At 43.5% G+C, this 17228-nt stretch overlaps 1 protein-coding gene across 3 annotated transcripts in view; it reads left to right on the forward strand.

The window, feature by feature from the left end:
* CLPB (caseinolytic mitochondrial matrix peptidase chaperone subunit B) overlaps positions 1 to 17228 on the forward strand; it is a 138226-nt gene that overhangs the window by 36724 nt on the left and 84274 nt on the right. For all 3 annotated transcript variants that reach the window (XM_032853184.1, XM_032853185.1, XM_032853186.1), the window contains one exon: positions 13358 to 13461. In XM_032853184.1, the coding sequence (XP_032709075.1) occupies positions 13358 to 13461 (104 nt within the window). The remainder of the gene's footprint in view (positions 1 to 13357; positions 13462 to 17228) is intronic.

Consider the following 17228-nt stretch of genomic DNA (forward strand, 5'->3'; position numbering starts at 1 on the left):
GGCTGTAGAGATTACTTAAACTTAAAAAATAAAAATAAAAAAAAGAAAGAAAAGAAAATCTTAAAAAAAAAAAAAAAAAGCTGACAGCAGTAAAGGGATAAACAAGTCCCCCCCCCCTTTTTTTTTTTTTTAACCTGTAGAATGAGACAGAATGTGGTCAGTGTCCCAGAGAAGATCACCTCGAGTGACAGGCAGAGATCATGCCGTGTAGAGATGAAATAATGAAAGGAGGCCTTTCACATGAGGTGGACCTTGAAAGATGGGACAGGATTTTGATTGGTAGAGGTAGAGAATAGAGGGACAGCATTTCTGGAATATCAATACCAAAGGAGTGGTGTGAACATTAGTTCACAAAGGTGAGAAAGCAAGAATGTGCCAGATCCAGTTGGAGGAACTGGCAGTCTAGAGATGAGAGAGTGTGACGGAAAGGCCTTATCCAACATTGGCCACAATCCTCTCAGTCTGTGGTAGTCTAGCATCGATACATCTCTAGGTTCTAGAGCAGATTACATGGGTTCAACTCCTCTTCTTCCTCTTACTAGTTATGTACCTTGGCAGGTTCTTTCACTTACCTGTGATTGTTTCTTCAACCATAAAATGGGGCTAATGAGCAAATCTACCCTAAAAGGCTATTTTGAGGTTTAAATATGTAAATATTGTATTGTTTAGAATAATGGCCTGCTGTACAGTAAGCACTTGATAAGGTTTGGGTACTTTAGTTAATAGCATAGTAGTAGTGGTGGTGATGCTTAATTATTATTACCACTGTGGGTCACTCCAAGAGGAAATTAGTTAACAGTCTGCAGGTAAACCTGTCTTCGAATGTGGGGTATTACTTGTCTCTCACCAGTACCTTTAGGTGGCTCAGAAGCAGAAGGGATTTGGAGACTTTTTTTACACCCCTTTTCATCTAAGAAGCTGGGCCTAGAACATGAGACCCCAGAGCAGGGCACTTTGATGTGGGACTGGCTCTTGTCCCAGGTGGCCACATGCCCAGTGCTGGACAGTGCCCAGTATTTCCCAGCAAGGAAGGGTGGGTGAGGGTGCTGGCCAGGTGCCCGGAATGCCAGCATCATGCCCCCAGAAAAGTGTGCCAGGCTTGATGTTTCTCCCACTGCTGCTGTGGCCGATTATGTCTGAGTAACAGTCATTTCTAATCCCATTTGGAATCGTTGCTCAAGATAATCCTGTTTCGTAGTAATGATATTCCAATTCCAGCATGCACCGATTCTAGTTTGGCAGATGCATGCCTTGACCTCAGGCAACCCAAGACAGTGCTCCCTGGAAAGCAGTGCCAGCTCATTTGCCTAACATAACAATCTCAGGGTAACCCCCCTTCTCCAACACTGTATCTCGTCCTGGGGTTCTGTGTTTGGTGCTTTCACAGAGAGTATCAGTTGGGATCAGGGGAGCATCCACTGCTCATCCAAGTCAGCTACTTGGGGAAGGATGTTCCTCTTCTAGGGACTGTGATTTGGTTCACTCCCATACTTCTTTTTAAGGACATCAGACCCATGTTGTGCCATGAGCTGCTTGCTTGCTTATTTATTATGTATTTATTTTTATAAGAGAACAAATCTATACCTTTATAAATCCTTGAGAGGTACAGCATCACATGGATTCCGTGGCCAGTGGCTTTAGCAGGTTCCTTCAGAATCTGGCATGAACACTAGTTACTTTTCCCTAGATTACTGTGGTTTTGTTCAGTTTGCCACCAGGAGTCACTGTGTTGTTCTTTACTTTGTACACCTAAGCACATCCCTTACCTAAATAGAATTCAGTTTCATCTCAGGCATAAACAGCTTCAATTTTAAGAAGAGCTTTGTGCTCCCTCTGGTTCCAGAGACCTCACTTAGAGCCAGCAAAAATGGCCGTGGACCACAGCCTTCCAGACGTATTTGTCGTTTTAGAAGTCCTATTCCTAACAGGCCTCCATAGACCAAGATGATGGAAAGAGATGAACTGTTTATTTAATAGGGCTGCAGGCTAGTGGATCAGGAGTATATGGTGATATTGTAGGTGTGTCTGGGTTTCAGCAGGGTATTTGTTTCTCATGATACCCATATGAATAAAGTATGATGTGGAGAATAGTTCAGATGGTGAACGGCCTGTTTCATATGTTGTGTATATATGACTGGAGACCAGAGAGCAAACTCAGTGGTGAGCCACGGGGCCCTGTCCTATTCAGTCATTACGTCACTGATTCCATTGAGACCATGGATAAATGCCAACCCAACTGGCAGATTAAATGAAGCTTGAAGAGGGGCACCTGGGTGGCTCAGTGGGTTAAGCCTCTGCCTTTGGCTCAGGTCATGGTCTCAGGGTCCTGGGATTGAGCCCCACATTGGGCTGTCTGCTCTGCAGGGAGCTTGCTTCCCCCCTCTCTCTGCCTGCCTCTCTGCCTACTTGTGATCTCTCTGTCAAATAAATAAATAATTTTTTTTAAAAAAATGAGGCCTAAAGACAGAGATAATATGTTGGGTGAAAGAATTGGAGATACTGAAAAAAGAACTCAGTTGGGCTCGAACAATGGTTAAATCTGTGGTGAAAAAATTAATAGGGATGAGTGTTTAAGTCTACAACTAAAACCAAAAGCCAACTGTAAAATCCAGGGTGAGGAAGACCCAACTTAGCAATAGTAGTGAATAAAGCCCAGAAGCTGACCAAAACTCAGTGTGTGCATCAGCAAGTGCAGTGTTAAGGCCCCAGAAGTGAATTGATTCAACAAATATTTACTGGCCTATAGTGGGCCTTATGTGTGAGGAACAGATGGTCAGGGCACAGTCCCTGTTTGGGGGAGCATGTAGTCTAGTTGTGTGTGACGTAGTGGTAAGGAACAAGGGCTCTGGAAGGAGATTGCCTAACTTTAAAACCTTCCTATACCTCTTACTAGCTCTGGTTCTTTATCTGCAGAATGCAAATAATAATAGCCCCTACCTCAGCATAGGGAGATTGCAAAGATTAAAATGCACATAAAACCGTTCAGTGGGATGCCTAGTGTGTAGTTAGGTACTTAATAGGTATCTGCTGGTGTTACTAATATTTTTTGTTTTCTTGTTATTTTCATCCAGAGTCTAAGGAATATACCAGCCCCAGCATGCTCTTATAGAGCATTTGCCTAGAGAGAACCTAGTCCAGACCCATGTTGTAATGAAATCCCTAACAACCAGGGCTTGACCACTTTGGCCTATAGGTTCAGCAACCATGTATTCTAGAGCACAGATAGAAAGACATGGAAGATAGGGAATTATATTTAGAACTAAGCTGAGAATGTGAGATCCAGATTGTCTGGGAAACCCTGTGATGGGTGATCTTGGTTCCATGGCCCTCTCCTTAATGTGCCATGTCTTCTTTGGGCCTTGACCCAAATGATTTCATGTTGTCTGGGCCCACCATTGATTTTGACCCTTGTCCATCTGAAGGAGACTCCCTATTTTTTTATTTATTTATTTACTTATTTGACAGAGAGAGAAAGCGAGAGCAAGTACATGTGATCTCACGTTGTCTGGGCCCACCGTTGATTTTGACCCTTGTCCATCTGAAGGAGACTCCTTATTTATTTATTTATTTATTTGACAGAAAGGGAGCGCACATGTGCACAAGCAGGCAGAGCAGCAGGGAAAGGGAGAAGCAGGCTCTCTACCAAACAGGGAACCCGATGCTGGGCTCGATCCCAGGACCCTGAGATCATGACCCAAGCCGAAAGCAGCCGCCCAACCAACTGAGCCACCCAGGCACCCCAGAAGACTCCCTCTTAACCCAGCTAGCTGCTATGACCTGCTTTACCTTACCATCTGAAAATGTCACTATCCCTGGTACATAATAGAGGCTCAGTAATTATGGGATAGTAAGACAGACTAACGGATGGATGGTTGGATGAGTGAGAACCAGTGTGGTTTAGGGAAATGTGTACCAGGTTTGGCCCCACACAGACCTGGATTTTAATCTTGGTTCCTATTCTTACTTTAATTCATGTGTATACTTGGGCAGCTCATGTTACCTTGCTGGGCCTCAGTTTATTCATTTATAAAATGGGACTAGTACCTCATTATAAGTGGTTATATGGACCTGGAACAGTGAATGTGAAGTATGGCTGTTATGTTATGATTACTGATCTGTACTTTTTGAGGGAAGAAAACAAAAGATTATTATCCTCTTTTGAGAAAATTGTGGCACATTTTCTACACAGATTTTTTTGCCTCCTACCAAATCTTAGTTTTTTTCCTAAGGAAGCTGGCTTTAAAAAGAAAACTGTTCTCCCCACCCTCTCCACTCAGGGTTCATGCCCCCATGCCACAGGACCTTTAGATTTAACACATGCCGCTGCCTTTGGTCAGGCCACCCTGCTTTCCTGACCAGCGCATAGACCAGCCAGTGGACTGAATGAGCCACAGCTCATTTGACTTTCCAGCAGATCTTCTGAACTGTGACCTCTTTGCTTCTTCCCTTCATTGAGGTGTGCACTGGATTGAGAATAGGTCAACCCTTTGTCTTCTCCTTGGGACCCGTGACACTCATCACAGTGACCCTGTGCTTTGGATGTGGGGGGTAAAGGGGAGGAGGAGTTGGAGGAGCTTCTCCTGAAGCTCAACATTGTGTGGGGACGACCTGGAGCTGGGATCACTGCCCTTCTTGCTTCACCAGCTCCAGCTGCTCGCCAGCCGTCTTTGACACGTGCCTGGCCCAGCATAGGCCTCGGCCCACACCACAGGTTTCCTCGCTTTTTCTTAAACAATGTGGCAACCCCAAGCCCCTCCGGCCACTGAGAGCAGAAAGCCTTAGCATCGATCGATGTAACTGTCCTCCCATGCATTGTGACGCCCCACTGTCCTGAAAGCAGGAGCTCATCAAGGTCAGTGTGAGCCAACCTTCCTACATATGCTCCCACCTCTAATCTAATTACAACCTGATCAGCAAATTAAAATGCGCCTCATGGGGGCTGTGGCTCCAAAGGGAGTTCCATGAGTCTCAGGAGCTGCCACTTTGGGACCACCCTCCTATTTATTTCCTCAGCTTTGTCTAGGAACAGCCTGCTGGAAGGCAGGAAAGGCCTGGTACTCAGGAGAGGAAGGTGAAGGTTTTCCACTGCTAAACTGCCCGTGACCTAGTTTGCATCCTCAGGTGGAAGATGTTTGGGCAGGGCTGATAGAGTCGCATCTACCGTTCTTCTCCATTTCCCATCAAATAAAATAATGATTTTATTTATTCTTCCTTCATTTATTCATGCACTCATTCAGAAAGCATCTACTGACTACTTTGGCTTAGGCACTGGGCAAGGAGCTGGGAACGAAGGTCAAGACATGGCCCTTCTCTCATAGTCTAGCAGAGAAGGCAAATAAAAGTAAACAGGCAATCATGGTACAACATGATGAGGGTCACTTACCCATGGGGGTAAGTACTGCATTGTGGGTAGACAAATAGGAAAGACATGGACCCAGGCTGGGGGTCAGAGAAGACTCAGTCAAGTTGGTGACCTAGTTCCTGAAGAGCCCTGAAAGTGATGGGCACTAACCAGTTGAAGCAGCAGGAAACATTCCCAGCAGAAGGAGTGGCACGTTTGATGGCCTTTGGTGTACTTCAGAGAATTCATTGTTTTTGCTGGGTCCATAATCCTTCAGTCCCCAAGATCCACTAGAGATAATCCCCAAGATCATCATAGGAATTAGAAGTTCTGCAGTTGAAAGATGTCCTGAAGGAATAAACTTTTGGAACAAATGGTCAGGTTCAGTTATGATTAATAGAAGGGGGTAGGGAATCAGCCCTTTTTGAAAAATCATGTCAATGTTGTTGCATGTATATCCAGTCTGTTGATTCTTACTGCTGTATCATATTTCATAGTGTGTCTCTACCACGTTTAACTTACTCGTTCCCAGTGGGGGACACTTGATTGTCTGCAACTCCCCACTGTCACAGAATGCTGGGATGAACGTCTCCCATGTTGCCCTCTATGGATCTGCGAAAGAATTGCTGTGGGAGGTATATATTCAGAAGTGCCGGGTCATAGGGTAAGGTACTTTAATTTGATAAAGTATTACATGATCGCCTTCTAGAGTGGCCGCACCAGTCTGTCAGATGGTCCCAGAATCCCGTGTCCTCTCCCAACACGTGGCATTTTTCAGCTTTCTAACTTTTGCCAATTTGTGGAATTTAAAGTGATATCTCCTTGTTTTAATTGGCTTTTTTCTAATAACAGATGAGCTTGAAGATCTCTTCATATACTTAATAGTAATCTTTTTTGTTAGTTTCTTCCTCTGTTGGGCTTTCTGATCCAAGCCTTGCTGCTAAAATCTGACTTGAGGCACGGCTCCCATGGTTTGTTAGCTGCCTCAGAGTCAGTATAGGGAAGTGAGGAGCAGTATAGCAGAGGGATGAGGACATAGACTTTGTAGCCACACTGCCCTGGTTTGAATCCCACCTCAGTACTTTACAGCTGAATGATACCTTAGGCAAGTTACTTAACTCCTCGGGGCCTCAGTTTTCTTAATGCTTAAGCTGCCTCATTGGGTTGTTGCAAAGATTAAATGTGTTAGTATATATGAAATGTTTAAAACAGCATGTGGCATGGGGGAAGTATACACAAATGTTAGCTCTTATTAGACTACTGTCTTCCTCGTACTTAGCCACACTCTGTACCCTTGAGAAAATAGATACTTGTACTAACAGGTAGTAGAAACAAGACAGAGAATAAAACAGTTCTCAGCCTAGGATCAGAGCTCACTCTCACATCCTTCACCTTCAGTGTTCACAAGGCCCAGTCTCTTCAGTGAGTCAGCTCACTTGGGCTGAGATAGAAACAGAACAGATTCTGACTGGCGTCTGGGAAGGCAAGTACTGCTGCTAGAGGCAAGTCATTAAAAGACAAACCCCCATCCTCTTGGGCTGTACATAGCCTCTGAATCTCCAAATTAGGGCAGTAGAGTCTGGAGATTATCTCTAGTCTTTGAGGCTAATAATGGCATAGGTTTTCTTTCCACAGATCATCAGAGATCAAATCCTGAGCTAGCTCAGAGAATTGCTGGTATTCTTAAGTCTTTGCCCAGAGGGAACCTGTTGAGTAGTCAGCATAGATCCTTTGAGTAGAAATGTTTCCTGTTGTAGAAAAACAAAAGTTCATGGAGTGATATACTCTGTCCCCTTTAATCCAGCTGTTAAGACCATAAAGGCCTAGCCCATACACCACAGCCTGTATGGTACCAGCTACCCAAGTTTAAGGCAGTAATACCTAAACCCAGACCTACTCAAGATCAACAGCCAGTATGCCAGCATCAGAACAGAGGGGAGGCTGCAGTTGTCCTTTGATAGATTACCTCGAATAGCAACATCTGCTTCCATTTGTGCCATCAGATTCTCTTTTTACTTCTGACCTTGTACTCCCTGTGTTAGCCGGACAGCAGGCCTACTTACCATCTCCCCATGTAAGTCACCTTCTCCCAAATACAGTTCTGAACCTGGGAATTTGTTTCTGTTTCAGTAAAAGGCATCAAAGAGAAAGAAATCACTTCATTCCGAAGTCTCAGTGCTGTTCCCGGTTTCTGCTTTTGCCTTTCCTTGACTTCTGATACCTGTATATTCCTTGGTTCCTGGCTACCTACTTGGTTTGTTAACCTACTCTTCTTCTTTAGCTTCTAGTCCTTAACATCTGACCTGGCTTTTGACTCTGCCTCATATCTATGCTGCCCGGTCTCTGGCCCTTGGTTCTGTTTTACTCTGAACTTCTTGACACTTGCTGGGCATGGCCAACTGCTAAGCCTGTTCTTCCAGCTTTGCCTTAGCTTTCTCTAACCTGGCTAGCCGCCTACCCTGTTTTTGCCCTGCTGTATTTCTGTTGGTCATCAAAGCTAGCTAACCAGAGTCATGTAGCCCTCTAGCCTGATCTGGTCTGGCTTCCCCAAGAAGGGCCTTATCCCCCTGGAGGTCTGGATTAGATGCATTGTAAGTAAGTAATGGCTGTTGGACAGAAAGCCTCCTAGCCATCTGGCAAGGTGTTTGGTGCCACTCTTGGCCACTAAGCAGCCACAGTTCCTTTAGTCCTAGCTATACCCCCGCATTGGGGCTCCTGCCTTTGAGTTTTATTAAAAATGAAGGGAATCTTCTCTGAGGTTACAGAATGAGTCACTAGCTTTGTTGCTTACCCTCTTTGGCCTCCAAGTTTGTGAAGTGAATTGCCCATTCCCTTTGATTGGGTTAGCAGTCTGAGGGCCGAGCCTAGTCACTGTCTTCTCTCCATCCTGTCAGACCACTATCTGCCCTCCAGGGCCAAGGGTAGCATACTTGGTTGCTTGGACACGTCTTGCAGCCTGCAAATTGGACAGATGGAATCAATATTCACGAACCTGAAGAGGCCCAGGTAGCACAGTTAGTGACACTAGCTGCCTGGAGGGACAGCCTGCCATGGGAGGGGTTGTGATTGAATGGTGATTGGACACAGCAGTTGAGGATTAACCAAATTATGTCCCTTTGAGTTTAGGTCGACAAACCTTTCTCACTTGGATTTTAAAACAAGCCACCTTGTGCAGAATATAGAAAGAAGTACTGCCTTCTTAACACAGGGCTGTGCCACCATGAGTCCTGGGGTGGAGGTGGGGTCATGGTCAGGTATACATCTGGCGCCTGCTTCAACCCAGAATCATGTTATTATCATTAAGATTATATGGACAAAGGGGGGCGCCTGGGTGGCTCAGTGGGTTAAAGCTTCTGCCTTCGGCTCAGGTCATGATCCCAGGGTCCTGGGATCGAGCCCTGCATCGGGCTCTCTGCTAGGCAGGGAACCTGTTTCCTCCTCTCTCTCTGCCTGCTTCTCTGCCTACTTGTGATCTCTGTCTGTCAAATAAATAAATAAAATCTTAAAAGAAAAAGATTATACGGACAAAGGGAAGAGAACTCATATTTGTGGACTCCTTCTATGTGTCATGTACTACTGAGTTTTACATACTTATAACCTGTGGGGTGGGGGGCGTTATTATCTCCATTTTCCTGGTAAGGGAATGGGTGTCCAAGGTATGGTAACTTGTCCTGGATCACAGACAGTGAATGATAGAGCTTTGATTTGAACCCAGATCTCTCCGTTCAGTTATAAAATATGCTGTCTTCCCAATTTAAATGTCTCAGTTCACATTTCTCTGAGTTCCCCACAGCCCAACCACAGGTCAGGGACTTAGTAAAAATAATAAACAGCATTTGTTGAGCACTTACTATATGTCAGGTGTGTTTTAAGCACTTTATGTGTATTCACACAGCCATGTGAGCCAGATGCTCTTATCATCTGTGATAATTATGAGATTGCAAATGATGTTCTAGTTTCATTATACCTTCTACATTTATTAGTTGTCATTCTTTAATAAGAAAGAACTTTCTTTTCATCCCATTAACATACTTATTTTCAGTATGGAATTATGAAATCTTTTTTTACTCAATGGGTTATAATCCATTATTGTCATTCATGTTGATGCTCAGATTGTCCCAGATTTTAAAGCCAATGTTCTTAACCTCTATACTGTACTATCTCTCTAGCAGATTTTTTTTTCTCACTGCCTTCTGTGTTGGTTTGCATGTCTATAAGAGTCTTTTTGTACCCTCTTGGCTTTTCATCTTCTGGGGAAACAAGACCAATGCCAGTTTTATCCCAATTATGTGTAAACGAAAAGCAAATACACCTCCAAGTGAGAACCTGACAGACTCTGCTGCGAATTCAATATCTGAGTTTTAGACATGGATTTTAACTGCTTAGAGAGCCTTCTCATTTCTTCTTGGGATTGTAATCGATATACTGGATAGATTACCTATGAAAGGTAATTCTTTTTTTTTTTTTTATTAACATATAATGTATTATTTGCCCCAGGGTTGCAGGTTTGTGAATCATCAGGCTTACACATTTCACAGCACTCACTATAGCACATACCCTCCCCAATGTCCATCACCCAGCCACCCGATCTCTCCCCCTCACCCCACAGCAACCCTCAGTTTGTTTCATGAAATTAAGGAGTCTCTTATGGTTTGTCTCCCTCCCTATGAAAGGTAATTCTTAAGATCCTTTTAGGTAAGGTTATAGACACCTGAGACTCAGCCTGACCATGTTAGATCAGTTGTAGGAGAACCTCAGCTACTTGGGAGGTGGATTTCAGGAGGCAATCTGACTTGCCTGTGAGGACTGTGTGTCTGTGTACATGGGAGTTATTAAAATTCATCCATCCAGGATACCTGGCTGGCTCGGATGGTTGAGTGTCTGCTTTCAGCTCCGGTCATGGTCCCAGGGTCCTGGGATCAAGTCCCACATTGGGCTCCCTGCTCAGCGGGGAGCCTGCTTTTCCCTCTTCCTCTCTCTCTCTGTGTCTCTCATTAATAAATTTAAGAAATCATTTTAAAAATTCATCCATCCATGCGGCAAATAATTGAACCAGGTTCTATGCCTATTTGAATGAAATTCAAGCCAATTGGCACAGGGAGAACTATCAATACTGCTGCTTACAGATATTGAAAAACTAACAAAGAGATAAGCTAAAACTATAATTTGACTTATTTAAAGATTTTATTTATTTATTTGTCAGAGAGAGACAGAGAATATAAGCACAGGGAAAGGCAAGAAGAGAGGGAAGCAGGCGCCCTGCTGAGCAAGGAGCCTAATGTGGGACTCGATCCCAGGAATCTGGGATCATGACCTGAGCCGAAGGCAGATGCTTAACCGATTGAGCCACCCAGGCATCCCTACAATTTGACTTTTTAATAGTTATGATACAGTAATTTTTAGAAATGCTCACCATTACACCCTCAAAAGCATTAACAGTTCTGAAGGCCAGTAAGCAAAAGATTAACATGCTAAGAGAAAAATGGTCAAAGGATATTATGAAAATAGTCAACCATCGTGATTCATGAAAAAACACAACTGACTACTAAACATATTTATATATTTTAAGTCCAATCTCATTAGTAATCCAAGAAGTGCAAGTGGAGATGGCAGTGTGATTCCATTTCTGCTTACCAGATTGACACGTGATAAAGAAAAATAAATACCCTATTTTGGTGAAAGGAAAGCACAAGTTACTCTCATCCTTCTTCCTTTGCTAGTAAAAAAAAAAAAAAAAAGGTACACTCTTTGTGAAATTCAGTTCAATATTTATCAAAACACTTAAAAAGGCTTACACTTTTAGGGTGCCTGGGTGGCTCAGTTGGTTAAGCATCTGCCTTTGGCTCAGATCATGATCTCATCTAACTTTCTGCTCAGCAATGAGTCTGCTTCTCCCTCTCCCTTTGCTTCTCCCCTTAGCTCATTCTCTTTCTTTCAAATAAATTTAAAAAGCTTAAAAACAAAACAAAACACAAAAACCTTACGCTTTTGATCCAGAACTTCATCTCCTAGGAATTTAGCCAAAGGAAATAATCAGACTGTGTTATTGAAATATTTAAAATAATCTAATGTTTTAGAATAGGAGATTGGTTAAATGAAGTATACTATAGTAGAGCACTGTGCAGCTATTGAAAACAGCGGTTAGACAAATACTTAAAACATTGAAATGTTGGGGCTCCTGGGTGGTACATTCAGTTAAGCATCTGACTCTTGGTTTTGGCTCAGGTCTTGATCTCAGGGTTGTGAGATCCAGCCCTGCATTGTGCTCAGTGTGGAGTCTGCTTAAGATTCTCTCACTTTCCCTCTTCCTCACCCTTTGCCCCTTTCCCCATTCACATGTTTACATTCAAGTGCTCTTTCTTATAAATAAAATCTTTATTAAAAAGTGGAAATGTGGGGTTCCTGAGTGGCTCAGTTGGTTAAGCGGCTGCCTTTGGCTCAGGTTATCATTGCAAGGCCCTGGGATCGAGCCCCGCATCGGGCTCCCTGTTCAGCAGAGAGCCTACTTCTCTCTCTCCCCCAGTCTGCCACTCTGCTTACTTGTGCTATCTCTCTATCTCTCTGTCAAATTAAAAAAAAAAAAAAAAGTGGAGTTGTGTATGTTTGTGTGTGTTTTGAGAGAATTTATGTATGGTCTTATTTTTGTAAATAAAAATATACATACATTGAAAAAACTGGAAGGTTGTTTATATATTCTAAAAACATTTTCTTTTTAATTATTTATAGTTTCTGAATTTTTTATGGTGAACAGTTTTGTTTTTTTTTTTTTCTCCTTAAGGAGAAAAAGCATTAGCAGAAACATGCCACAATAGAAGGGAAGTGAACATATATATGTAGCCCTTCCTGGGTCAAGCACACTAGGCTCAGTGCTCTGTAAATTTACCTAATTTAACCTTATAACAAGTCTGTAGAGGCTTCTACCTCTGGTCCCATTCCCTTTGATCCATTCTCACAGCCACTAGAGTGATTGTTTGAATAGCAAAGCTTTGGCAGGAAATACACCCAACTATAAATAGTGGTTACTCTTGGAATTTAGATTGAGGAGATGGATATAAGGGAAGACTTTCATTCTTTAATTTAATATTGCAACGTAGTATGCATTTTTCTAAGTCTGTATATTTTGAAGTGGGGAGGAAAAGCATATGTTGTCAAGTCACTTCCCCTTTAAGCCCTTCAGTGGCCTACCTTCTGTCCCACAGTTCTTCCCCTTATACTCTCAGCTCCAATGCTACTTTCTTCAGGTGAAGCTCTGTGCCCTTTTGCCTCCAGGATTTGTGAATGCATTGAGTCCTCCCACTTCACCACCCAGATCTGGCTATGTATCCTTTCAAGTCTTAGGATCCTTAAATACCACATCCTCTGGGAGGCCTTTCCTGATCTCCTCCCTTGGTTTCCCATTGTACATGGTTGTTGTTGTTCTTCTTCTCTTTAAGGATTGATTGATTTATTTGACAGAGCATGTGTGTACAAGCAGGGGGAGTGGTAGGGAGAGGGAGAAGCAGGCTCCCCACTGAGCAGGGAGCCTGATGCGGGGCTCCATCCCAGGACCCTGGGATCATGACCTGAGCTGAAGACAGATGCTTAACCGACCGAGCCACCCAGCCGCCCCAGTACTTCCTCCATCATAGCCTTTACCACACATTGCTATAATTTCTTGCTTATTCTTGATATTCCCAGAAGACCATAAGTTCCATGAGGATGCAGACCCTTGCACCTAGAACAGTGACTACAACACTGTTGTAAGCATTTAATAAGTAATTGTTGAGTAAGTACTTTGTATTTTGTGGTTGTGGAAACCTAGCCTTAGAGAGGTGTTAGATAACTTGACCAGAGTCACTCGGCTAGTCCATTTCAGAGCTTTCCTTGTCTTTTACACTGGCAGAGTTTACCTTCTTTCCCCTGTACCACTCACATAAGCAAAAGCAGCTCCAGTCCCCAAACGTGCTTCGGAATCTGAGTCTCTACTTCCTTTGCCTTTCCAGCTTTTGACACTTTTGTCTTTCTGATTTCTTCCAGTGTGGTGCAGATCCTGCTTGCTGCTGGTGCTGACCCAAACCTTGGGGATGATTTCAGCAGTGTTTATAAGACTGCCAAGGAGCAGGGAATCCATTCTTTGGAAGGTAAGCACAGAAACCCCTGCTGTTCTGAGCACTCTCCTCCCTTTGGCTTCTAGGCAGCCTTGCTCTGTGCCCGCTCTCCCAGCAGCTCAGAGTGAGAGCCTGTAAGTCCCTCATCCTCTGGGAACTCATGGATAAAGCAGAACGCTTAGAACACATGCCCTTCACAGTCCCTTCTGGCTCTATCATTTATGTCCCTTCTGGAGTCTTGGGGAATAAGAGAGAGGCCTGACTTCATGACCAGAGCAGGGAGTGGGGGATACCTTTCACTTGGTGTTCTCCTGACAGCACTTCACCCCACAGAGTCTCAGGTGAGTGGATATTGGAGCAGGTTTCCATAAAATAATTAAGGCAACTGCATGGAATGTGGCTTTGTTCCTCTTCTACTTCCTGCAGACTTAACCTATCCCATCCCTGTCCCAGAACTAGAAAGCAGCCTCACTGGTTTCCTCTGCCTCAGAGGTCCCTCAATACCACTCTGAATACTGCTTTTTCCCCCTTCTATATGCAGAATGCAATCCTATCTCTGGGACCGGCCCCTCGATTTACCATTATGACCCAGGACAAAAGGTGGACCTTCTCTGTGCCTTGATGTTTATGCTTATAAAATGGGGTGGGCATCTGTGCCTCCTGAGGGTGTTAATGTGGGTTGTTTGGACTTCAGAAGAAAGAGGCAGTGTGCTCCTGTATCAGGATTCAGTCACGTGTCTGTCGAAGCATACTCAGGTAATCAGTCTTTGTTACTTCTTCTGGTGAGTAGTTCTTCAGAAGTGAGGTGTAGAAGAGGATAGGTTGCTTTGGCTATAAGCAGCAATGAATATTTATTTTACTTTTGAGCTTTTGCTGATTCATACTGACCCCCCTGCCTGTCCATTATCCTGTGTCACTCACAGATACTGAGATACCCCTGTTTCCATCCATAGGGTAGCTGAGAAGTACTGCTCTAGGGTTGGCAGTGATGCCCAGAGGACAGACAAGTCATGCCAACTGCCTAAGGGTCAGAACACTGACTTAAGGGAGGTTCGGTGAGGCAAGCAGTGCGCTTGGTCTCCAGAGCGGTCAGTGAGGCAGCCAGACTGACGTAGCTGTGGTAGCCCAGGGCAAAGCTGTCGTTGCTGCCCCAGTGAGGTTTCTCAGATCAGCAGCACGAAGGTGGTGTCAAGAGCGTCAGAGCGTTGCTGCCCGGGGGAAGTGTGGAGTTGCCCTCCCCCTACCTCTCTACTTCTCTAAACCTGCTCCTTCTGTCAAGCTCCACTTCTATGGCTGGATCCTCCACGAAGCCTTTCCTGTCCTTGGCAATAATTGCAACGTGCCCTCAGCTGCTCTTTTGAATGTTCTCTAAATCTTGGCCTTTTATATGGTTATTTGAACTTCATCTGCCCATATGTCTTTCCTTTCCTCCTCAGCTGACAGCTCCACGTGCAGCCATGACCTATGCTTCCTTGGATTCCCCACTGAGCTGGAGGAATTATGTTCACTTTATGTTTCAGAGGAGAATTTCATGAGTGAAACTTGCCCTGTGTGGATACTCCTCTTGGCTGTTCTCTCCTCACTCGAACACAGCATTACTGTCCTCAGCTTGGTCTTGTGTCCAGGTGCTCTCACCAAAAAGCAAAGAGGAGTGTTTTCTGAGGGGGCAGAGCCAGGTGGAAGGGAAGGGATTATTTGAGTGCCTTATCATCTGCTCTCAGGATCCCAGCAGGGCTCAGACACTATTATTGATTTCATAGAATCCCAGAGCTGTGAAGCCATGGAGGCCAACCTTTGCTGTCACACCAGTTCCTACCCCCTGCACCTAAGTTTTATATCTTTGTTCTCTCCAGATTGATGCTCATATTCAACATTCTAGATCAGTAGTCAGCGAACTTTTTCTGGAAAAAGCTGCTTAGTGGCTTTTAAGCTTGGTGGGCCACCTGGTCTGAATTGTGAGTGCTCAGCTTGGCTGCTGTAGAGCCGATGCAGCTATAGACACACAACACATGTACGTGGGTATGAACCAGTAAAACTTTAATTTGCAAAAACAGGCAGCAGGCTAGATTTGGCCCATAGGCTATATTTGCTGACCCTGTTCTAGGTATTTTCTTTTTTCTTTCTTCCTTCTTTCCTTCCTTTTTGTTTCCTTCTTTTCTGTCAGCCTCCTCTTAACTTTATTTTAATTCTTACACTAGCTAACCTATATTCTAGATAGGTAGGTAGATAGACAACAAAAATATTGGAAAAGGCTATTATATTCCTTATGAAATAAGATGAAAATATTAAGTATCTCTTCTTATTTTGTATGATCTACGAATTTAGTGAGTAAGCTTTCTGTGGATTTGTATATTTACTGATGACATTCCTACCTAGCAGACACTGTTCTAGGCATTGGTGAGTTAGGCAAGATCCCTGCCATCATGTGCTTTATGTGTTAATCTTTGGTTTATGAGACTGAGGACCTTCAGATGTAGTCTTTGGTTTAAATGTTTATAAGGACTCAATTCAATACGGAGCCTTGGAGCATGTAATCATGACAATTCTGAAGCATTACTCCGCATTCACAACTGTGTCCACCAAACTTCATTTTTTTCTATCCTCCATTTCTCATGTTGTCCACAGAATTTTAAGAGATTTTCTTAGATTTCTTGCTAAAATAAAAATGTGTTTAGCATTTGTTGTAATTTTTTTTGCCCAATAACCCTTTCACCAAAAGACACTAAGTTATTCTGAGATGGTCTTGTCTTGTCCTTAGCCCATACTGATACCCAGTAATTACCTAAGGGTTTAAGAACCATTAAAAAAAAAAAAAAAACCACATTCTAGAATTTTATCAGAATCATTGATGAACTCACTCTTCTTTAGCTTGCAGGATATGCCTGTCTCTGCATCTTTTTGTTGTTGTTGTTGTTCTAAGGGTTTTTTGTTTTTGTTTTGTTAAATTCCAGACTGCACTGCCTGCCACAGTTTCCGGCAGCTTATCTAATTTTCCTTGGCATATCAGTTTGGATTTTCTCTGCCCTCCCAACTTCATATGCTCTAGGCCCTGAAAAGTAACAGTTCTTTAGAATCATCCCAGGGCTCTCTTCTCTCCTTACTAAGCCTTTAGCTCCTTCTTAACCAGATCGATCGATTGATCGATCTTTCTTTCTTTCTTCCTTTTTTCCTTCCTTTCTTTTCTTTCTTTTATTTAAAGATACCTCGTTCTTTTATCCATTCAACCTGTATCTGTTACCTACTGTATCTATTTCTGGGTCATTCTCATTGGTGAGGTAGACAGGAACAAAAGAACCTTGTGATTCTGTTTCCTTTGGATGGGACAGACTTTCTCACAGGAGGTTACCTGACTTACAGGATGTGTGAGGAGAGTAGAAAAGAGCAAGAGTGCTAGCCTTTTGCCCAGAGTGTGTCTAGGCAAATTCAAAGGAAAGTCACAGGCTTAGTTGGACAGTCCTTCACTATTGCAGCAGAGTCCGTGCCAGGTCCATCAAATTTACTAAATTTCTAGTAGATATTTCTGTGGCCCTTTGTACTGTGCTAAGTACTGAAAGGAAGTGGTAAGTTGTCGTTCATGACCTTGGCAGGACCTCTAAACCCTAGTAATACATCCCTTTTCTACCTTATCAGTATTGTGAACATCAAGAGATAAAGCATATGATGTGTGAGTTGTAAAGTGCTCTACAGTTGTAATTGCTTATTAGTTTTATTTCTTTATAATTCAGCATGCATTTACTGAGTGTCAGGCACACTGCCAGATGCTGGGAATGTAGAAATGAATATACATGGTCTAGGCCCTC

Source organism: Lontra canadensis, unplaced genomic scaffold (assembly GCF_010015895.1).
Source record: "Lontra canadensis isolate GAN:19392208 unplaced genomic scaffold, GSC_riverotter_1.0 scaffold7, whole genome shotgun sequence".
In the NCBI taxonomy this organism is placed as follows: Eukaryota; Metazoa; Chordata; class Mammalia; order Carnivora; family Mustelidae; genus Lontra; species Lontra canadensis.